General features: G+C 31.3%; 2 protein-coding genes across 2 annotated transcripts; both read right to left on the bottom strand.

The window, feature by feature from the left end:
* Positions 1–728: 728 nt before the first annotated feature.
* LOC134705143 (hephaestin-like) lies at positions 729–5516 on the bottom strand. Its single transcript, XM_063563896.1, has 4 exons — positions 5442–5516; positions 4036–4255; positions 1581–2516; positions 729–828 (listed from the first exon to the last, which is right to left on the bottom strand). Exons 1-3 carry the CDS (start codon positions 5458–5460, stop codon positions 1592–1594), a joined length of 1164 nt encoding a protein of 387 aa, XP_063419966.1. The 5' UTR covers positions 5461–5516; the 3' UTR covers positions 729–828; positions 1581–1591.
* Positions 5517–12522: 7006 nt separating this feature from the next.
* LOC134705776 (hephaestin-like protein) lies at positions 12523–21087 on the bottom strand. The gene is made up of 10 exons (XM_063564494.1): positions 20898–21087; positions 20152–20294; positions 19020–19107; positions 18288–18535; positions 17467–17679; positions 16872–17059; positions 15692–15831; positions 15041–15147; positions 14030–14201; positions 12523–12829 (listed from the first exon to the last, which is right to left on the bottom strand). Exons 2-10 carry the CDS (start codon positions 20282–20284, stop codon positions 12523–12525), a joined length of 1596 nt encoding a protein of 531 aa, XP_063420564.1. The 5' UTR covers positions 20285–20294; positions 20898–21087.
* Positions 21088–24419: the final 3332 nt, after the last annotated feature.

Raw genomic sequence — 24419 nt, 5'->3', positions numbered from 1 at the left:
AAAAAAAAAGAACTGATCAAAAACAATAAGTCTCCCAACTTTGTTTGGGAAACTTAATAGACTCTATACAGGCAATACAATCTCAGTGAAACCATACTTTAACAGTACTCCATTTTGTTGATACCCATATAATGGTATTGCACAATGTGATGTTTTTCTCTCAATGTTAATGATGTATTTGCCCTAAATACCTTGGATGTTTGGTGTGTTCTTATTTATATTTTTTGTCTTAGCTACATGATTTACTGTATTACTGTATTTTTGTTGTCTTTGTACTACCTCTCAGTAACTGAGTGTACTCTCGGATCTGTAAGTTGTGTTTGCATTGTTGTTATGGATGTATAAATACCCTGTGACGTCCGTAATACTTTGTATGAATTAAATTGTACTGTAACATTATTGCCCAGGTTAGGGAATGATTGAGCGCTCAACATTATGTTTAACCCCGCCTCATTTTTTGTTTGTGTCTGTCCAGAGTCAGGAACCTGTAGTTCAGTGGTTGTTGTTGGGTCGTGTCCGTCATATTTGTTCTCCATAAATCGTATTGATGCTAGCACAACATCAGAAAAAAATATGAAAATTTTGTTTATTGTTTTTCATATTTTTCAATCATTTTCTGTTATAAATTCATCAAACAAAAGTCAACTGATTGTTCAATAACTTTATTCCAACTACTTTTGTATTTCATATTATTGATTTCCTTTTGGTTTGTAAATATTTAAACTCATCGTTCTATAGATCAATCGAAATATTTTCCGTAAAAGTTTACAAATAAGAAAAAATGTTCATATGTTGGCTGCTCCAATGTTGAGTTAAATTGTTAATGACCTAAAATAAAACAAAAAAGAAATTAAATACATGTATATAAAAAGTATTTGTTTGCGTATGCTTTTCAGTATATATTATAATAAAAGAAAAGACATTTTATGGATGTTTTTTATTTTGTTTTTATTTTTCCATCTTTTAGACATGATCGTTAGAACATTTCCTTTATATATAAAACGCACAATCAGAAAACCAAACTGATATTTAACATCATTTGTTGTAGATGACGGTGACCTATAGTTGTCTGTGTCATATGGTCTTTTCTGGCGAGTTGTCTCATTGTTATTTATACCACATCTTCTTATTTTTATAGATATTAATTGTTAGATAACATTTTTGAAAAATGAGAGAATTGTAATGAATTTATCGTTAAGACTAAAGTTGTTATTGCGTAATGTATTCTATTTGGATGTTGCCAACTACATTGCCTGAAATATTTTATTTTCGGATTTTATTCTAAAACTGTAGTAATAATCTTTTAAAGAATTGTAAACGATAAACAGTCATTTATTTTATGAGAAGCAAACTTCACATCATCTCACATACCGTGTATTACCTGCAGGAAATCACAGGCTTACAAAAACTATATCATGATATGTATTAAAAGGAATAGCGATAACATGGCATGCACATAGCATGTTTCTTTGTTAATTGATATATATATATATAGTTTTTCATACAATTTTGGAGTTATAACTCTGACCAATCAATTCATTAAACATTTTATTACCAAAAACAAATCTTTATAATCTTACCTTAAGTGAATTTATGGAACAGGATCTTTGGTGATGGTATAGCTTGCCATTGCACCTTTAAACATATTTTCACCTACATGGTTACTAATGAGCCATGTGCTGGCATGGTCAGCAAGCATTTCTGCTGTATAATAAGTGCCTGCCTCAACACTTATAACACTTGTTCGTTTGGTGTTACCAAACACATTCATGGTAAGTGCTTGTCCATTGAATTTAACGGAATGTTGAGATGCTTTATCTCCAGTTGACATAATATACCAGGAAACCTGTTCTCCGACAGATATATTCATTGCAGGTGTATTGAAAAACATAAAACCATTAATTGCACGTTTTTGGTTTGATTCAACAAAAGTAGGATTATTACAATCTTGTCGTCCAGGTGCGTATACATGAGTATTTAACTTGAAAAAGTGACTTTTTGTTTCATCATAGGTCTCAAAGTTTAGAGCAAACTCACGATCAACATTATCAGTCCTGTAACCATCTTTATCAAGTACTCCTTTTCTACAAACTACCAAAGGTCCGAAAAGGCCAGTATTCGAGTCTTTTAGAGGATTAGTTGTAGAATCATAGGATCGGCCAACGCAATTCGGGTCAAACGGACCAGGACCCGATCTCTCTGGAACATACCATCTAAAAGTTGCAGTTTTACCAGGTGCTACTCCATTTTCTGCTTGCTCACGCACCATGTGGTTTTCGCCTTTAAGATTCCTCATATTGATTGTGTTTGGAAAATTTACCATATTCTTATATACTATTTCAAGGGTATCACCAACTTGAACTCGGACAAAAGGTCCTAATACACCCAGATGGTAATCTCTAAAACTTCGTTTTACTAAATGCTTAAATGATCCGTCTGTAAATTCTCTGTAAACCGCTTTGATATATTTCGTTCCAATGAATTCCCTGTTGTCTCTTATATAAACATTACCATCTCTAAAATATGAAATAGTTAATGATTGCATGGATGATAGAAAGGTTAAAACAAACGATAGTGTAAACAGTGACCTGAGGGTACAAATAATTTAAAGTCGAGGTAAACAAAAATATGAATTCGAGAACAGATAGAAACGGCAAAAAACAAATATGTGAATAAAACAGTTGGAAACAGCGAAATAAACTTTAGAGTGAAAACTACAGGGGAAACAGTTGCAGGTACAAACAAAATTGAAGTTAAGAAACTGTAGGAGTGAAAACAAGTAAAGTCATCGAAAAACAAACACGAGGTTGAAAATGATTGAAAGTCGAGGTATAAGAACATGAGTGTGAAAACAGTTTTAAAAGATAAAAACCAAACGACTCATAAGAGAGAATTAGCTGGAAACGATGTAACAAACATGAGAATGAAACTGTTAGATAGAATGGAAGAAACAAGTATATGTACATGTACAGTTATTTTTTCAGACAAAATATCAGAGTGACAACAGTTGAAATCCAACCAAGTAGGAATTTTGCAGCGAACATCTAATAGATGTTTGAAAACTTGATGATTTAATTCATAATAAACGCTACAAGTCTCACTGCACCAGATAGGACACCCACATTGTTATCAAAGGTCCTCTTATATTTAATGCGTTTCGCTCGGTTATGGTTTGTTACCCCGATTTTGTTTTTTGTCCATGGATTTATGAGTTTTGAACAGCGGTATACTACTGTTGCCTTTATTTATAACTTAATACACCAGACGCACGTTTCGTTCACATAAGACTCATCAGTGACGCTCAGATCAAAATAGTGTATGTCAAGTGATCATCCAAACCATAATATTTGAAAATTTTAATTCTAATTCTTACGTTGAACAGCTGACAAAACCAATAGAGGGCAAAAGTAAAACCATCTCTTTATTCAAATGACTTCCAACGGTCTATACAAGCAATTTTCAATAAAACAATATCCGTATTTACATGTATTCTGCCAACATTGGTTTATGGGCTAGACTGTAAAAAGATTACACTATCCTTTTGATTTCGAAATCAGAGGAGTAATAACTACTTGTAAATATGACAGGAAGGGACAAATAAGAATGATCTTAACAATTTGATGTTTATATTAGTATTACACATAACGCAACGCAATGTTCCTCAATTGTACAAAAAACATGCCTCCCAGTATGTCTGTAGCGAAGAATTATTTGGTTTCCCTAAATTTTCAAATAAAATTTCTATCTCCGCATAGTTAGAGTATGTTAGGAATTTTATCAACACCCATGAGACATTTATTAATAGGCTATATTTGATCAATTTTGATCTAGATTAAGAAATTCGAATGTAATTTTTTATTAATATTTCGTAAAATAACTAATGATGGGAAACATGAAAGATTTGTTCAGTATTGAATATATCTTTTAACAGTACATATTGTATCTATTAATGATTTCAAAGTTCCACATTTTAAAATCACAACAAATCAATCTCAACGTTTTGGTTTTATAGGCGTAAAAGTTAAGATATCTCACGTGTTTGGATCTCGCATATCTCCAAGTGTGACAGGATGAATTTTCCTTTCAGAGAAATCCCATTCCACATCTACAGCAGCTATGTAATATCTCCATAGTTTACCACCTGACTGTATTGACTTTGGTACATATGATTTGATTCCACAGTCTTTTACAGTGTACGTAGCGATCATTCCATCTTCTTGTAAGTTTGTCTGACCACTTTTTATAAACCAAACCCCTAAATATTGATACATACAATTGATAATTAAAAAAGTTGGCTGTTTTGTATGTAATATAGTTCTAACATTTTATGACAGACTGCATCTTTGAACAGCAATATTCTGGAAATTAATCCCAAATATTTGTCAAAGGTATCAGGCGTATAATTTGATACTCCAGACGCACGTTTTGTTTACATAAGACTCATCAGTGACGCTCTAATCAGAAATAGTTATAAAGCCAAACAAGTATAAAGTTAAAGACCATTGGGGACCCGAAATTCCAAAAAGTTGTGCGAAATAAGGCTAAGGAAATCTTTGCCCGGGATAAAAAAATCGTTAATATTTCGAATAATTCATACTTTTGTTAACAGTTAATGTATTTAAAAAATGACCTAATGAAATGCATGTTAACACTGAAGTGTTTACTACTACTGGGCTGGTTACACCCGAAGACGTCATTTCTTGTGTTTTGTTTTAATCAACTTTTTGAACTAAGCCATCAAAGCAAGTATCAAATGTATTATTAAGATGTAGATTCATTATATGCAATTTATCATATAATTTTTATTACAGAGATGGTGTTTTTTTCTTGTTTCATAAAATTTTTATTTGCGGAAACAGTTATTTAGGAACTTATGAAAATAATTGGTTCCCCATTTTTGTCTTGCAATACATTTTTTCCCCAAGATTGAGAAGCAGGATAAAATAGTTTAGATCCTGTTTAAATGAACGGGTCTGTATCCCCAATTGTTTCTTCAAATAATAACTGAAAGAAAATTAATCCTTGTATGTGTTTTAATCCTGATTAGCCACCGTTACAGTTCGTTCGTTTGTTTTGTTTTTGTTTTGTTTTTATTTTTATCTCTCCTTGCTTCATAGCCAATACGACAAGATAGAGGAAGTTAAAAAAAGCTTTGTTCAAGTTAAAGAAGTATATTTTATAGAAAATCGAGTAAGATAGAATTTACTGGTGGCGTATGAAATAAATATGATGAGTTTGCACCTGTTTTACCAGGTCAAAGACACTATATTTTTAAGATAAATTTGTTTTCGAATACGATTTTCTGTGAGTAAGCATGAACCGGTTTACAAGAAGGGACCAGAAAATTTCGGAAAACCATTTTTTTATCAGCTCAAAAGATTATCTTATTTATTGTCATACAATAATGCTGTTGCATTGCATTTCTTATTCATATTTCTTACCAACATTGTCTGGTGTCATGGTAACTGTGACTGCCTCGCCATTTCCAACAGTTAGTGCATCGACCGTTTGTCCATTATACCCCACACTGTTACCCTCAAATATTATAGACTGATACATAGTATTACTCCCTGCAAATCCTAAAATACTGATTAGGACTGTTTCGCCAGCACACATTTCTAGTCCTTTGACGTTTCCATACTGCAAACCATTTATTGCTGTAAAAGTTTATTGATTAGAAATTAAATAAGGTGTAATTCCTTCTCTTCTTGTATTAAATAAAATTGAGAATGGGGTTGGGGAATACGTCAAAGAGACAACAATCTGAATAAGAGCAAACAACAGCCGAAGGCTTGTCGTTGGTCTTCAACGCAGCGATAAAATCCCGCACCCGGAGATGGTCCTCAGCTGTCCCCTAAATTAAATTGTGTACTAGTTCAATGAAATAGTTATCAAATTTACCAGGATTGTAACTTAATACGCCAGACGTGCGTTTCGTCTACATAAGAGTGACGCTCTAATAATTGATGTTCATATCAACACCGAAGTGCTGACTACTGGGCTGGTGATACCATCGGGGACGAAAATGAACGTCACACTAAACTCCAATTAATATAAATGATATAAAGATACAAATTATACAAGACTAACAAAGGCCAGAGGCTCTTGACTTCGGGCAAGCGCAAATAAGACCAAGAAACTATAAATACCAAATTACCTTGAATTCCATACCGCATCTGGTTTTTTTCAAATATGAAGGTTAAATAAAGGAGATTAATTTGTTGTCAATCTTATACCAGCTTTAACAAAGGGGTTTTCCAAACAACATCATATGCTTGCTCTGTTTTCCTACATGTTCATGGCTTTCTGTTGTTATAATAACTTTTAATGTATGGTCAATTGCAGACATTAGAGCAGCTGTAAAATGGCATACGTTAGAAACGGTATCAGTTGTGGTGACACAGAAGATTTAAGATATTATGTTTTAATTAGGTCTCGTGCAATACTATATTTAGTATTTGGTCTTCTATACACTTTCAGCATTTTTTTTTTCTAATTCTAAACTTTAACACTGTGATTTATGGAATATCCAAGAAGAAGAATGACCAACATAGGGACACAAAATCTTATTTTTGGAACGGATATATCATCACATTTCAAAACGGACTATGGAGAGTTGTCTCATTGGCACACACACCACATCTTTCTATATCTATATATGATTCAAGATAGAAGATGTCTTAAACATTTCAATTTTTGTGTCTGAAATATTTACCTGGAAATCGTGTTACTGCGGTGGGTTTATAAGCAGGATACACTCCTTTATATTGAGTTCCCAAACTTTTTTGTGTGTTGTATACTGATGCTTGTAGGAAAAATTGTTTGTCAAATCCGACCTTCAAAACAAAATGAATCAACACTATAGACTGAATATAAATTTTCGACCAAGAAAGCTATTTCTAGCAATAACTAATGGCATTTAATTTATAAGAAAGAGAGCAAACCAGTAAAAGCGGAACTCGATTTGTGTTTTTTTTTCGGAAATGTAAATGTTAATAAATTCGATCCTAACAAGATTAAATACCTACTAACTAATGATACCCCGATTTAAGTTTTTAGTAAAGAGGAAGCAATCAGCGAGGGATTATAACCGCATCATATGGTATATCGGACTCAAAGAGTATTGATATCAAACTTCAGAAAGCTCCGATTTGATGTTTCAATGAAAATACCACAAAAATTTCAATCGTGGCCATTTTTATGTCAAAATATATAAGTATTCGTTAAAAGGAAATTTGACGAGACATTTATGAGGGTTATTGATGTGGAATGCATCCTATAGTAATGCATGCTAACATTTATTTAAGATGAATGCATTATTCTAAAAAAGAGTTCACATTAGTTTTTTTCGTAGGAAAGGGCGAAAAGTTCTTATATTAAAGAAAGGTTATGCTCAATAAATATAAATCATGGTACAACATAGTCATTAAAAACTTGGTAAAAAATGTCAAGAAGCTCTGATTTAAAGTTTCTTATACAAGTGAAGTGTGATTCTAAACGGTTAAACATGAACGATCGGTAATATATACAATACACAGGTATTCCCTCAGCAGGAATGCAAAATCTTCGTTTAAAACAAATTCAAACTGACCCTTTAACAAACCTAGTTATTTATTTATCGTAATCCAAGTACCAATGTATTTTTGGAGATGGCGAATTCACGTGTTTAGTTGATACAGATAGTAAACAAACTAAATTTCTATCAAAATAATGCTTAAATCCAACAACTGTATTTACGATCCGGTTTGTTTATGCAACTAAATTGCTATAGGTACACGCATTATTATTTACCTGTTTTCCGTCCCCGTATAATCCTCCACGTTTACATATAGTTAATGGTCCTGTCAATCTAAAATTCACATCTTCAACATATCCTTCGCCTGCAGAATGAAAGAAGGAAGAAAAGCACTGCAGTCCGAGCTTAGTGTTTGGCGAAACATTGTCACGAATTACGAACCTATATAGTTTTGTATCTCCTTGATCAGTTAGTAGACCACATAATTTTTTACCTAAAAAAAATATATAACAGTTTTAGTTTGATAAACATGACGGTATCGGGATTCTTTAATAGTTTGAGTAACTTTTTGGTAGCCTACTATAAGTTTTATCTAAACTATGTTTTGTGTAAAGAATTAGAGCCACCAAGGTGGAATAGAATTTGTTTATGTGTTCAATAAATACCGTGAAAGCTTCATGTACATATCTTAATACTAATTGTTTGTAATATAAGGTCCGCAGACTACCTTTTGAAAGAGGAAATTCTAGGTACTACTTAACATAATATTTTATTTAAGTTGCTATGTAAAGTTGGATTCATCATATCTATCAAGTCTCAGTCCAATTTGATGTGTTTCATTAATTGAGTTAATCATTTAATTATATTTAAAAAATAAGATGTGATATGATTGCCAATGAAACAACTCTTTACAAAAGACCGAATGACATTGAATTTAACTTTTATATGTCATCGTACTTTGTTATCAATGAGCAAAGCCTATATCGCATAGTCAAAAATAGAAGTCCCCGAAATGCCAAAGTTAATTCAATTCAAACGAGAAAACTAACTGTCGAGTTTATGAACAAAATAATGAACGAAAAACAAATATGCAAAACAAAACACAAACACAAACGAAAACCACTGAACTAGAGGCTCTTGGTTTGGGACGGGCAAACACAAGTATAAGGCGAGGTTAGATATGTAAGTAGTCGTTCAACAAATCCATAATCATGTGCATACATGGAATTCAGCAGGCTTTATTTTCAAGTTTTGAAGCCATGAGTTTGCTATCAGGATTTTTTTGTTTAGATTTTTATGAAGAACAAGAAAGTGTCATTATCGCTGTTTCAATGAGATATGTATAAATGAAAAATATATCATTGATAAATCAAATATGCACATAAAGTCACTGAATGAATGTATACAAATAATTCACAATGGAAATCTTAATGATAATATAGCGTTTAATTTTTGCTTTTGTCTACATTTGATTCATCATAAAACATCAATTAAAAAAATAAAATAAAACAAAACAAATACAAAAAGACAGATGTAGCGTTTTTCTCAATGCTATTTGGATAGAAACAAAAAACCAACAAAAATGATATAAACATACAGATTATATTGCTATTTCTATCATACTACCGCATACATATCTCAAGGAACTAAGATGAGTGTTTTAATTTTTAAAGGTTGAAATTATCTAAACCCATTGTTGTATGCAGTGACCCTCTTTAGAGGCATTTTCCCGTTCGATTCTATCATATGTAGACATTAATAACATTTGCATGGTGGACGCCAATACTAATAAAAAGTCAGTACTTAATCAAACCGAGGATTGATCTGATGGTTTCTTCAGGTACCTAGCAGTCCATAATAAGTACAATAGTTTTGAAAGCCAACTTTGGCAAACTTTGTCTGAGAGAAAGTAAATCTTCATTTTATTGGGTTAAATTCAACTTCATTGAAATTATGTTTTAATTAGGTCTCGTGCAATACTATATTTAGTATTTGGTCTTCTATAATAGTTTGAGTAACTTTTTGGTAGCCTACTATAAGTTTTATCTAAACTATGTTTTGTGTAAAGAATTAGAGCCACCAAGGTGGAATAGAATTTGTTTATGTGTTCAATAAATACCGTGAAAGCTTCATGTACATATCTTAATACTAATTGTTTGTAATATAAGGTCCGCAGACTACCTTTTGAAAGAGGAAATTCTAGGTACTACTTAACATAATATTTTATTTAAGTTGCTATGTAAAGTTGGATTCATCATATCTATCAAGCCTCAGTCCAATTTGATGTGTTTCATTAATTGAGTTAATCATTTAATTATATTTAAAAAATAAGATGTGATATGATTGCCAATGAAACAACTCTTTACAAAAGACCGAATGACATTGAATTTAACTTTTATATGTCATCGTACTTTGTTATCAATGAGCAAAGCCTATATCGCATAGTCAAAAATAGAAGTCCCCGAAATGCCAAAGTTAATTCAATTCAAACGAGAAAACTAACTGTCGAGTTTATGAACAAAATAATGAACGAAAAACAAATATGCAAAACAAAACACAAACACAAACGAAAACCACTGAACTAGAGGCTCTTGGTTTGGGACGGGCAAACACAAGTATAAGGCGAGGTTAGATATGTAAGTAGTCGTTCAACAAATCCATAATCATGTGCATACATGGAATTCAGCAGGCTTTATTTTCAAGTTTTGAAGCCATGAGTTTGCTATCAGGATTTTTTTGTTTAGATTTTTATGAAGAACAAGAAAGTGTCATTATCGCTGTTTCAATGAGATATGTATAAATGAAAAATATATCATTGATAAATCAAATATGCACATAAAGTCACTGAATGAATGTATACAAATAATTCACAATGGAAATCTTAATGATAATATAGCGTTTAATTTTTGCTTTTGTCTACATTTGATTCATCATAAAACATCAATTAAAAAAATAAAATAAAACAAAACAAATACAAAAAGACAGATGTAGCGTTTTTCTCAATGCTATTTGGATAGAAACAAAAAACCAACAAAAATGATATAAACATACAGATTATATTGCTATTTCTATCATACTACCGCATACATATCTCAAGGAACTAAGATGAGTGTTTTAATTTTTAAAGGTTGAAATTATCTAAACCCATTGTTGTATGCAGTGACCCTCTTTAGAGGCATTTTCCCGTTCGATTCTATCATATGTAGACATTAATAACATTTGCATGGTGGACGCCAATACTAATAAAAAGTCAGTACTTAATCAAACCGAGGATTGATCTGATGGTTTCTTCAGGTACCTAGCAGTCCATAATAAGTACAATAGTTTTGAAAGCCAACTTTGGCAAACTTTGTCTGAGAGAAAGTAAATCTTCATTTTTTTTGGTTAAATTCAACTTCATTGAAATTATGTTTTAATTAGGTCTCGTGCAATACTATATTTAGTATTTGGTCTTCTATAATAGTTTGAGTAACTTTTTGGTAGCCTACTATAAGTTTTATCTAAACTATGTTTTGTGTAAAGAATTAGAGCCACCAAGGTGGAATAGAATTTGTTTATGTGTTCAATAAATACCGTGAAAGCTTCATGTACATATCTTAATACTAATTGTTTGTAATATAAGGTCCGCAGACTACCTTTTGAAAGAGGAAATTCTAGGTACTACTTAACATAATATTTTATTTAAGTTGCTATGTAAAGTTGGATTCATCATATCTATCAAGCCTCAGTCCAATTTGATGTGTTTCATTAATTGAGTTAATCATTTAATTATATTTAAAAAATAAGATGTGATATGATTGCCAATGAAACAACTCTTTACAAAAGACCGAATGACATTGAATTTAACTTTTATATGTCATCGTACTTTGTTATCAATGAGCAAAGCCTATATCGCATAGTCAAAAATAGAAGTCCCCGAAATGCCAAAGTTAATTCAATTCAAACGAGAAAACTAACTGTCGAGTTTATGAACAAAATAATGAACGAAAAACAAATATGCAAAACAAAACACAAACACAAACGAAAACCACTGAACTAGAGGCTCTTGGTTTGGGACGGGCAAACACAAGTATAAGGCGAGGTTAGATATGTAAGTAGTCGTTCAACAAATCCATAATCATGTGCATACATGGAATTCAGCAGGCTTTATTTTCAAGTTTTGAAGCCATGAGTTTGCTATCAGGATTTTTTTGTTTAGATTTTTATGAAGAACAAGAAAGTGTCATTATCGCTGTTTCAATGAGATATGTATAAATGAAAAATATATCATTGATAAATCAAATATGCACATAAAGTCACTGAATGAATGTATACAAATAATTCACAATGGAAATCTTAATGATAATATAGCGTTTAATTTTTGCTTTTGTCTACATTTGATTCATCATAAAACATCAATTAAAAAAATAAAATAAAACAAAACAAATACAAAAAGACAGATGTAGCGTTTTTCTCAATGCTATTTGGATAGAAACAAAAAACCAACAAAAATGATATAAACATACAGATTATATTGCTATTTCTATCATACTACCGCATACATATCTCAAGGAACTAAGATGAGTGTTTTAATTTTTAAAGGTTGAAATTATCTAAACCCATTGTTGTATGCAGTGACCCTCTTTAGAGGCATTTTCCCGTTCGATTCTATCATATGTAGACATTAATAACATTTGCATGGTGGACGCCAATACTAATAAAAAGTCAGTACTTAATCAAACCGAGGATTGATCTGATGGTTTCTTCAGGTACCTAGCAGTCCATAATAAGTACAATAGTTTTGAAAGCCAACTTTGGCAAACTTTGTCTGAGAGAAAGTAAATCTTCATTTTTTTTGGTTAAATTCAACTTCATTGAAATTAAAGGAGATTTTAAATCTCTGGCAAAAGAAACCTAAACCTTTTTGAACATTATTTTCATATATTAAAATTTTTAATTTTCTGTAAAGTGATGCATGACTGATGAAGATGATAATTAATCAAGAAGCCCCTTTTTTAGCTCTGAAATTATAACCACATCAATAAAGACTTAAAAATTAATAACTTACTTTTTCTATCGTTTCTATATAAAATCCCTTCATATTTCTTTTCGATATCAATACCTACAGGAACAAAAGATGCTTTTCGATTCTTTAGTTTATTTTTCAAAACCACTTCTAAGATGTCACCAACTTCCGCATACACGTGTGGTCCAAAGTCGCCAAAATGTTTTGTGTCTGCAGTTCTTGGGACAGGAGTTGTAAATGTTTCATCAGTATACTGTGTAAATCGGCCGTGGTGTATTTTTCCTGCACCAATAAATTCTTGTTCTCGTCTGAAATAATTATGTAAAGTAAAAATGTGATACTGTTGATGATCCAGTTTTTATAAGAAGGTATAGGAACATTGTCAATGCTAATCCATCTACATACCAAATATAAAAGACCTTCCACTAGTGGTTATCTTGAAACTAAATATGAGGAAAGCATTAAGGTTTTAAGTCGATGAACTATAACTATGGGGGCGAAAATAAAGAATATCCAAGGAAAGGAGATAATCTAATGCTTATAAAACAAATATCATGTACAGACCACTAAAATGAACAAATAACAAACTTACACACTGTTGACCCCTCGGCCGAACATGGCATACCGTAGTCTCGCTAATTTACTCCAGCAAAGCAATTAATCCTTAAACATTAATCATTATTTACGAATGCTTATTAATTGATAAAAGTCATCGTCCTGCGTTCAACAATGAGCAAAATACATACTACAAGACACATGAAAACATACAATCGTTAATATAAACTTGTAAGTCATACATTTTACGATTGGAAATGCTGATTTGTTCACGAATGCAAACATACCATCTAGAAAAAAATATTGAATATCAAGGAATGAATGAATGAAACTATGAATTGAGAAGTCATCCCATTTAATATTCTAAGTTCTGAAAATCACAGTGAGAAATGTTAAAATAAGGTTTTTAAATGACTGAACCAATTTAAAGACGAAGACCAAACATAGCATATGGTAATGTTGTATACAAAGAAAAGAAATCATAGCTGTAAGGGACGACATCAAAAGATCGATGTAGGATAAAAAACTTAAATCAAATAGTTTGGGGATGGGGATGGGGGTCAAAATTCTGCAAGTCTTGTATATCTAGGATCGATTTTTACATATATCCCTATTGGTAATTTTTCCCTAATTAAGTAAAGAGGGGGGTGTGGGGGTCAGTGAAAAAACTATGTGAATAAAGTTTTTTTTATCCTACATTGAACTTTTGATGTCGTCCCTAAGTCGATAAACACAAGCCCTAAGATAAATGAAGCCGACTGCCTCCATCCGCTCAGGCTTTTGTTATATGCTTGTGTCGCTAAATCTTTAGTTTTCTGTGTAGTGTATGTTATAGTTGTATTGTCTTTTCGAAGTCTTTCTCTTTTTTTTGGCTGGTTTTAATGAACATATATTTGACTTTTGATTGGTAACTTGTTTTTTGTTTTGTTTTTTTTAATCAAATATTCACTTACTCTGCCCTTTCTTTCGTTAGCTGACCTGCTCTAGCTAATATACCATTTGGTGTGGAGCAAGTATCAATGTCTTCAGCTGCTATATAAAACCGAACAGTTTTACCGGAAGGTATTGTTGTAAGCGGTTTGATCCCTGGGCATTGGTTGACTTTCACGAATGCAAACATACCATCTAGAAGAAAATGTTGAATATCAACGACAGACATTACACCTCCGGTTCGTTTGATGTGTTTGAGAGTTTGATTTTGCAATTTGGTTAGTGACTTACGTTTTTGAATTTTCCTCGGAGTTCAGCATTTTAGTGATGTTACTTTTCATTTAAAATAACCAGGTAACTTGTTTTGATGTTAATAATCCAAACGACAAATATTTATATTAAAATTTTACATTTAGATGGTTTTCTTTTCAATTTTAATTTTAGATTTAAAACAAATACACCGAATGTTAGAAGATTATTTGATGACGAGTTGAAGTTCTCTAATTTTAGATTTTTTAGATGATGTACAAAGTTTTGTATTTACTTCTTGTCAGATATAGACACGATGAACAAAGAGCAGGGTGTGTAAATTTAAAATTTGGATAGAAACATGGTCATACTAAATTTTGTACAAAATTATTTAGTCTTGAATTCTAGACCTTTTTGATTAATTTCGCTTTTACGCAGCTATCAACAAAGTGTAAGAATTGATTTCAAAGTGAAAATGAATATAAAAGATTTATTTATGGACACCGATGTGTATGAAATTAATTGACCACTATTGTTATCATTAGTTAACAAATTTTAGTCTTCACGGTTTTTTTTTTATCTTTTCATTGTCAGAAGTATTTGCGACAATTCGTTTTGATAAAAAAAAATATATGTTAAACTGAAAACTATTTTTATCATCCATGGCAGTCTTAAAATCTTACTTTAGTTATGTATCGCATATTTCGCTTTTCGTGAGCATTTTAAATTACTATTTAAACAATGTAATTACAACTTAGCATATAAAACAACTGGAGCATACTTACTTTCAAAGCTGTCCAGATTGGTATTTCCCATCAGCCAACGTCCAGTACCTTCTGGATTAACACTGATTACTTTAGCTATTCCAGATTGTATACTAATTCCTTCGAATCTAGATTGGCAATGAAATATGTTGTGCCATATCATGTTATACATTTGTTCAAATATAAAACGCATGCATTGATATTGAAAATTAATAATAATTTGTAAATACAAATTTATTTCGTGATAGCTGTCACATTGCCGGTTATAAACACTCCCTGATTTTCATACATATTTCAATTAAGATAAAACTGAAATCAAGAAGAAAATTAGTCTTAAACATCTCTTTTTTAGATGCAAACTGGTATTTCTCAGACATATATATGATACAGAATCAAAGTCTTTCTCACAGGCAGATAGTCTATACATATAATAAAAGAAGACACTTCTATATCTATTCAAACGTTTTTAACTGGTCTTTTATCTAGTGAATTTAATGTATCTCTGAATGTTTTAAAACTTTTAATGAGAGTACACCGGCAAAAAGTCTCCATATGTTATATACATATACCAACCGTAAAAAAATTGTCAATATTAACATAAGTTCTTTTTTTCTATCAGCTATCATTCACATATGTTGAAAATAATATTTTAAAGTCTTATTTATTTCTTACCTTCTGTTCACCCATGATTGTATCCCTCCATAAATTGTAACTGTTTGTATTCCAGAGTTTATTCCGAAAGCATAAAAGACTACCTTCTCACCAGAACAAACTTCAAAATCCGGACCATTTCCATAAATATAACCGTTAATCTGTGAAATAAATATATAGTTTTTAATATCATCAACTCAGATTTTCTGAAGCATTTCATTGGTGCTGTTATGTCAAAAGTTAAATCTCGCAACATTTTTGATTGTATCAATATTATTAAACTCGAATATCGGTATTTATCATATACTTAGTCTAAATAATATATGATTTTTACTGTATGATAATAGCATTAAAATAACGTAAATTCCATATTTTTCGATTTGGTGCTTAGCGGGCTGATATGAAAAGTTTATCACATGCTTCGAGTGTTATTCGTCCCTCTTTTATCACATGCCTTTCCGAAACGTTATCGCATGGCATTCCGGTGATACTCGACAAATTCCGGAAAATACACCTCAATGCTACGTTTTTCACTGAAAAACATTACAAAGTAGTGCACAAAACAATTATTTGAATACTGGAAAGCATATTTTGTAAAACAATGAAGAAATCCCCCCCCCAAAAAAACCCCAATCAAATTATTTAATAAATGCATTTTTCAAAAGTTCCAAACATAATTTTGAAAGTTACTTTAAAAAAGTTGATTTTTCCGAACAGTGTCATTATGTATACTTTAAATTATTTTTTTGTCGTTTCGTCCATATTAAAATGTTTTTCTTCTCTGTTGAGGCATATGAGAAAAAAGATTTCAGACTTATGTACCATTTTTGGGGTCCGAATTTCGTGAACTTTTCACTCTTTCAACTTCTATTTGGGAACCACGCAAAAGGATCAATACATGGATCTCTGATTTTTCTCCATTGTTGAAGCATATGATAGTAAGAACATAACATGTCGTTTTTCATATCGCATGTATTTTCAGCCCTCGGTCAATATCAGCCCACGAGCCATGAAAAATGCCATGTAGTAATCTGATATTATTTCATAAACCGTAGTTTGGCGAGCTGGAAAACATTTGAACCTTACATGATCTATGAACCTCACAAAAATACATGAAATGGAAATGGGTACTGGTAAAAAATAATAAAAGCCGAATTGCAGTGGTGAAATATGAAATATTCGTTATGGTTTAAGAATTTACCTGTTGGTATATAGTGGAATCAATAAAGTCTTTATTCCCACTCTTTAGTAAAGATTTACATTCAGCAGGATTTCCACAGCGGTGAACATTTTCATCTATTGACCAGCTAAAGCTTTCGTTAACAGCACCCATGAACAAAACATACTCCCTATCAACATCAACGCGACTGTCGTCATCCCGTAAAATCCCTGCAATATAGAATTTCAAACATTTGGAAAAACATACATTTATCTTATTTTACTAAGGAGTGTCTACACCAGGAATATACAACCTTGTCTGTAGACGTATGAGATAACACCTTTTACAATGGTCTTTAACTTCTCACTTTATTTAACCGTTTTAACGTTTATCATTCGACTGTCACTGATGAGTATTATGTTTTCGATTTGTGAGTTTGGTTGTCTCTATGGTATCTTTCGTCCCTCTCTCATGTAGATGAAATGTGTCTGGCGTACAATATCTTTATCTGGATTTTATGATTAGTTTCTATTAAATATCTTTGTCAGTCGACCATATACTTTTTTTTTTTATAAATTAAAGTTCCATACTATATGACCTCTTAGATCATTTTTTAATTTAGTAGATTGCCTCTTACCTGGTTTACAAACCACCATCATTCCTACTAAACCAGTATCCCTATCTTTTGGTGGTTTATGATGCGACGAATAAGGAACACCAATACAATTTTCATCATCATCGGTCGGCCCAAAATTCGCTCTTAGTTCCCAATTGTATGTCCACGATTCTCCCGGTTGTACTTGGTCATCAAATTTTTGACTGTCAGGTGTATTATCGTCATACCTAGCACCTATTGAAAGTTAATTTTGACAAAGTTATATGTATATAGAATTTGGTATCTTCACGAAAAAACAATTGCTTAAAATAGATTCCACAATCATAAATTGTGTTTAAATTATCAATCTGTATGTATTAATTTGTCACGTTCTTTAAAAAATATCATTGATATACATGACATGACAATACTCATGAATGATTTGACCCAGTATGGTATGCATGTACTTACAACAGATAGTAATAAATGGAGATATGTGTTATACACCAACCAAAACCTCTCCACTTGCCCTTACTAATTTGAAACCTAGTGGATACTTCCTCGTAAAATTATAGGACACTTACAAGTTTTAAACACATATTTCGTATCAGCTGTTTTAAGACCTAATGTAGAACTGTTTTCACCATCTAATTCGTATCAGCTGTTGAATGAAATTCCTCAAAATTTGATTTAATTTAAATAAATCGTTACAGACCGTTTCGGTGTTGTGTCGTTGTTCTCCTCTTATATTTAATGCGTTTTCCTCGGTTTTAGTTTGTTACCCCGACTTTGTTTTTTGTCCATTGATTTATGAGTTTTGAACAGCGGTATACTACTGTTGCCTTTATTTACAGACAATTTACCTTCACTATCGTCATTGTACCAAACGTAAGTCTCAGGATGCATAGTGTATGGTCTGCTCGCCATGTTTTTGAAGTGAATACGTATTTTTTCACCAACTGTTCCTTTCAGTGTGGGTCCAAGAAAACCATTACATTTCGGGGCAGGTATTTCCTTTGTGTATGTTCCATCTGTAAATTGTGTGTAAATAGCTTTTGTATACTTGCTACCAATCTGTCTGTCTCCATTGTATATAAACTTCTTCGCAGTGCTGAAAAAAAATAATCGAAAACCATTGAAATTTAATCATTTTATGACTGTTCTGCTTAAATATTTAGCAAAACAGAAATCGTTTGGAAAATGTTTAGGCCAGTTACAATAAATTTTAACTAAACCTAGAATAAATTCACCACAGTGAAGTCCAAACATACTACTATATTGTAATTTGTAAGATTTTTCTAATTCATCATTGGCTAATACATTTTTACTTTGAACGCACAAAGTAACTGTTAGAATTAACTTAAATCGACAGCATCGTCTTAAGATTAAACAAAAATTCTCAATATAAATATTAAAGCGGCATGTGTTTCTTAGCATCATCCGGACGATCAAGACAATAAGTGTGAAGACTGAAATGTATCAAATATATTAAGCGACAAAAGCATGAAGGAATTTACATAATCTCCTCGAAAACTCTATCCAATTATCACACACAAAATTATGATAAGATTATACTAGAAAGAAAAATAACTTACCTCATATCGTTATTGAATGTATTTTCTTCTAAAGGAGCATAATCCCATTCTTTTTCTACTGCAGCAATGTAGTAGGTACGTACTGGTGCTGTTAATGAAGTGAAAATGACCATTAAGATTTCTCGTTTGAATTGTTTTGCATTCTTATTTCGGGGCCTTTGATGGGTGACTATGATGTATGGGCTTTGCTTATTATTGAAAGCCGTACGGTATCCTATCATAAACTTCTGTATTAACTTTTTTTTTTATTCGAACATCACTGATAGGTCTTTTGTAGACGAAACGCGCGTCTGACGTAAATCCGAAATGCTATCTATGATGAGTTTATTTAGTCTCTTGTAAAAAGCTGTCTTTTGGTAATAATACTTCATCTTCTTTTAGGTATTTACATTTAAATATAGCCATTGTCAATTGATTAGTACCACTGGTTCAAACAGAATGAAGTATAGAAAAAGAAAACTGAAAAGTGCAACTAAATGAGAGTAAAAAATACTACAGGCAAGCGCTTTAGAAAATGGTTTGTTTGTCATTTTTAGACTGAAATTGCTATTAAATGATAAGTTTTATTAAGACACATAATACATACTGATTTCCATTATAAAAAATCAAAATTCCAAACAAAACAAATTTAATCGGGGCCTTTATAGCGGACTATGCGGTATGGGCTTTGCTCATTGTTGAAGGCCGTACGGTGACCTATAGTTGTTAATGTTTGTGTCATTTTGGTCATTTGTGGATAGTTGTCTCATTGGCAATCATACCACATCTTTTTTTTTTATATTAAGTGTAATACCGGCACACAAACCACTGTGTTGTTCCTTTAGATTCATTTGACTTGCACCTTTTTAAAAGTTTTAATACACAAAAAATCCACTGGACACAATGTTTACTTTTAACTATCATTCAGATCTGTGCAAAATCTGCACGGTTTTCACTAAAATGTCTCAATAAATCGTTTGTAAATTTCTTGGTATGAAGTGAAATCAACTTTTAATATTTGTTTCTAACCTGGAATTGGTCCACATACATATGTTTTATATGTTCTGATGCAGGAATGAGTATTCAATAAAGCAGACCTAGCAATTAAACGTTAACTAGATATGCCATTTTAAAAGTGAAAAAATAGTATTACCATGATCATCTAATAAATAGTTCTTCTCAGCGCCTTGTCCTATTTTGGAAAAATATTCAGGTTGACTATAGGACTCCGATTTAACATTTTGTCCATGTATCGCAATCGATAATGCAATACAAAGTAAAATCATGTTGGTAAGACTGAAATATAAAAGATAAAGTAATTTTTTAAACGTCCTAGTTAAATATAATTTCAGTAGGTCACTTTTTTTTGTTTCCTGCATTTTTAGAAACCAATGCGGATTAAAAACCCTGAATACTTTAAAAAAGATAAATTCACACCTATTACTTGCTAACCCATATTTAACCTATTGATTCTAATATTTTCAAACACAAGGGTTAACACGAAAAATATAGCTCTGTGATATAGAATCCAAACATTTAAATTGCTCTTTTGTATCGTCCACGTGCAAGTATAATAAAAGTCATGGTATGACCAGAAACCTTGCATCAAAAACAATGAACAGTTTTTAAAGTTTTAAGTCAAAAACCCAACATATCATATACGGAATGGGTTACCAATTTTTCTGCGCTGAATGAGTATTTCGACAATAGATATCTAGATATTTATTCAGTGATAATGAAGGCCAAAACATTTGCAAATTCAAACCTTGTTAAAAAGATGAAAAGCTTATGAACCTAAATAGAATAAAACGTATAGGCAAAGCTGAGCAACGAATCAGTGCCATGAGCGCGAACGATATGTTCCCCATTTTCGTAAAGTTCAGTTAACTTTAAACATACCTTTGCAGAGTATAATACTCCAATATTGATGGTCGTGTACTGGTTCTTTTGTACTGGGTTGGTTTAAAAACTCGTACATATTATATAGTACCTACTCTAATGGTAATTGTTTCACATAATCTATTTCAAATGAGATTATAAAATCACAAATTCTTCCACCAGTAGGTATGACCTTTTTCAAACATGAATCTCTTTGATATTCGTAGAGGAATGACGTGTACGAATAACAATAACTTTACATGACCTACAATCATGTAAAATTCAGATTAAAAAGACAATCATGTAAAAAAATCTTCAGATGTTTCAAAAATTTGTAAGTAACCGGAAGATTAAAAATTAAATATCTTACAGTTCCTAATCAAGGAATGAATATATGATTGATGTGAGTAAAACAGCATAGAAATTAAATTTGTTTCTACTATATTTTTTGGAAAAAAAACTTAATATGTCCAAATAATTACATTACATGCACGTTTCATTATAAAAAGTTATTTTGATTTGCTATAATGTAACACCAGTCTAGCGTCATTCAGATATAAACCCATATGTAACATTCATGATGACACGTATTTCAACAATGTCCACAGGTAAATTAAAGTTAAACTTGATAGAAATCGTGTTTTCTTGATTTTAGGAAAAATGTAATTCATAATGTACTCTCCCCATTTCCATTTTCTGTAGTTTTAAGAACTCGTAATTTGTATGTAATACTGTTTTTCTTTATTGTTATACCTCTGTTTATTATTTGATTGATACAATTTCAATCTACACTTAATGTTAGTGTTTCTATACTGAATCATAATTTAATACCGTTTAAAAAAAAATCTATATATTTGATCTAAAACCAAGTGCCTTTTTTGGATCCTATAACCTCTGATCTTTTCTGTTCAATTTGCTGCTTTCTTCATATATTTTTAAATTTCTGTCCAAGCATCATATCGTTGAACTTTTATTATCCATATTTGTAAGCAAAATAAAAACAGTGTACTAAATAGAAAATGTACTAAACAAACTAAAACGCATACACATTTTGAATTGTATAAAACAGCAGACCATCAAATTCCCCCACTCATTGAAAATGGAAAGGTCATAACATGTTTGGAAGGTAACAAGAAACAATTTTCATTTAATCTGGTATCTATGATAAGTTAATTTTCATGATACAAATAAGATTTAATTCCAAGTTGTTTCTCGGTCTTTGGATTTCTAAGGGTTTTTTTTGTGTTCTATTGTTTATCGGTTTTTATTTTATTTTTTTGCCATGGTGTTGCCAGTTAATTTCGACTTACGAGATTGAATACCATTTTGTACCCGTTGCATCTTTTTTATAATTAGATTTTGAAAAACTTTTGCTACGAATTGAACAGAACTGTCGTAACAAAAAATAACGTAATAACTAACGAATTTAAAACGCTATATCAAATTTAACAGTGCTACTTGCATTAACTAATGAAATTTGTCGTTTCAGTATACATGTATCTTGTTTCTTTACAGGAGAACTATTTTGTTTCTAAACTGTTATAAAGATATAATTGCTCGTTTATCCGTTCGTTCGTTTAACACGATTTTATTTGTACAGGCTTGATAAGGCCTTCTGTTATGTGGCTGTAATCAAACCCATTGCCTGATAAAAAGAAGGCTTCACTAGTTTAATAATGTTAAGATATCGTAAATGCATTTTGTAAATATGCAAAATCGAGTTTCCAAAAAATCAAAAGTTATGGAATCAAAATAGTGTGCGTGTTCGTGCCTGTTTTGTATGCAGAAAGGTACTTTCTATTATGACCCTTTTTACATTTTTATTCTGACATTTGTACTTTCTGTTTTGATTTGTGCTGGTATTCTTTTTTTTTATAATTTACACTCTTCAATAAAGCACGAGGAACAACAGTTTAATTTTTAAGAAATGTCCTTTCTTTTACGGTATCATCAGTCCAATAGGTAGTGCATTGTCATCGACGTGTTATCTTTATACATTTCCTGAATTTGTGTTCATTAGTATAGAAATGTATAACCAAAATGTTCAAATTTCCTCAGGCAATTTGACATTACATGCTTTGGGATGTTGTGTTGATGTTTAATCCAGAAAAAAACAAAGAAAACATCGAATACATCGAGCACTTTTTAAATAAATGCAGAAATAAGTATAGTACAATTTTTAAAGAATTTTAAATTGAATATCTGAACGACCTTGTTATAATATGCTCTTTAATAGAAATAGCCTTCTTTTTGTGTTAACACAAGTGATGGGCAAATGTTTAAAGTGAATAGCTTTTCTCAAGTTTTTGTAAAAGTTCAACATGTTTTAAAATTTGTCTGTAGAAATTATAACTTCTTTTCTTGTGTTTAGAGGTATTTACAATTTATAAAAACAAACAGATTCGTGGAAATAACTGCGCGACATTTGTCGCAAGTTAGTTCTGCTTTCCAAATCTACATCTTTTTATAAATCTTAAGCTGTGAAATCCATCTTTGGAACAATTTTTGTCTATTTTACGTTTTGAAAGTAAACAAAGGAACTAGACGCTGATACAATTTTAAAATTTCCAAACACGGCGCAAAGATAACAAGGATATGCCAAATGAAAATAGTAATTTTCGATGTGAACTGGCACAATTCTAAATTTCCAAAGGTTGTGACAGTTTAGATGTTATAACTGCATTGAGAACAGTCCTCAAACAAAATAAATCCAAAAATGTCCTAACCGATCCAAGTTGGTATAGTATTTCAAATTTGACAACGGTAGGGTAATTGCAACAGAAATATATATGTTTGTGGCATAACACCGTGGCCACAAGTTAATTGTTATCTGTTAATTAGTATTACATTGATATTAAGATCCATTTTGTTACATATTGTGATCAATTTTATTTGGCAATCGCCAATGGCAGTCAGCAGGGTTAAAACACATCAGTTGTTCGACCTGTTAGTCAAATGCGTTTTGTTTAAATATACTTTTTCACTTTTTTGTTTTTTTGGAAAATGTTGTTTGTGCTGTTTTTAGAACCCTTCTACAACGAAATTTGTTTGACATGCACACGTATAAAAATTGCGGTTTTTATCCAACGCAATCATAGCTTTGAACGTAGTTTGCAATTTAGACTCGTATATATATGTATCACTTAGATGTGATCTTACACGAACATTACACTTTACAATCCTAAATGTATATCCCCCAAGAAGTCGGATAAAATAAAATTGTACAAAAATGAAAACCCATTTAAATAAATTTGAATTATAATTTTTAAGTTGATATTTACCACATGTTTTTCTTGAACTAGTAAGTCATTGTTACATGAATCAATTGTTGTAAACACACAACAGTAATACATTATTTAAAATGTTTAAATGAGTAAGTTCGATAAGGGCATAATTTGGCCCCGATTATAAAGTTCATTGTTACAAGACAAAAACTGTTTTAAGTTGACTAAAAGTGAGAAAGTGAAATAAAACTATTTTTGTCAAAGTTTAATTCTAACACGTTGATTTTTACATCCCAAAACGGTCAAGATAAGAAACTTT

The sequence above is a fragment of the Mytilus trossulus genome, chromosome 2 (genome assembly GCF_036588685.1).
Source record: "Mytilus trossulus isolate FHL-02 chromosome 2, PNRI_Mtr1.1.1.hap1, whole genome shotgun sequence".
Lineage (NCBI taxonomy): Eukaryota > Metazoa > Mollusca > Bivalvia > Mytilida > Mytilidae > Mytilus > Mytilus trossulus.
This window is presented reverse-complemented; position numbering and strand designations above follow the sequence as displayed.

Excerpts from the sequence above, each read along its gene's own strand:
- LOC134705776 (XM_063564494.1), bottom strand. The coding sequence starts at position 20,284 with ATGATTTTACTTTGTATTGCATTATCGATTGCGATACATGGACAAAAT. Across the intron at positions 17,680-18,287 it reads GTACAATGACGATAGTGAAG|GTGCTAGGTATGACGATAAT; the intron begins GTAAATTGTCTG and ends AACTTTCAATAG. Across the intron at positions 12,830-14,029 it reads CTAACGAAAGAAAGGGCAGA|ACGAGAACAAGAATTTATTG; the intron begins GTAAGTGAATAT and ends TAATTATTTCAG.
- LOC134705143 (XM_063563896.1), bottom strand. Across the intron at positions 2,517-4,035 it reads GATATGCGAGATCCAAACAC|AGATGGTAATGTTTATATAA; the intron begins GTGAGATATCTT and ends TTCATATTTTAG.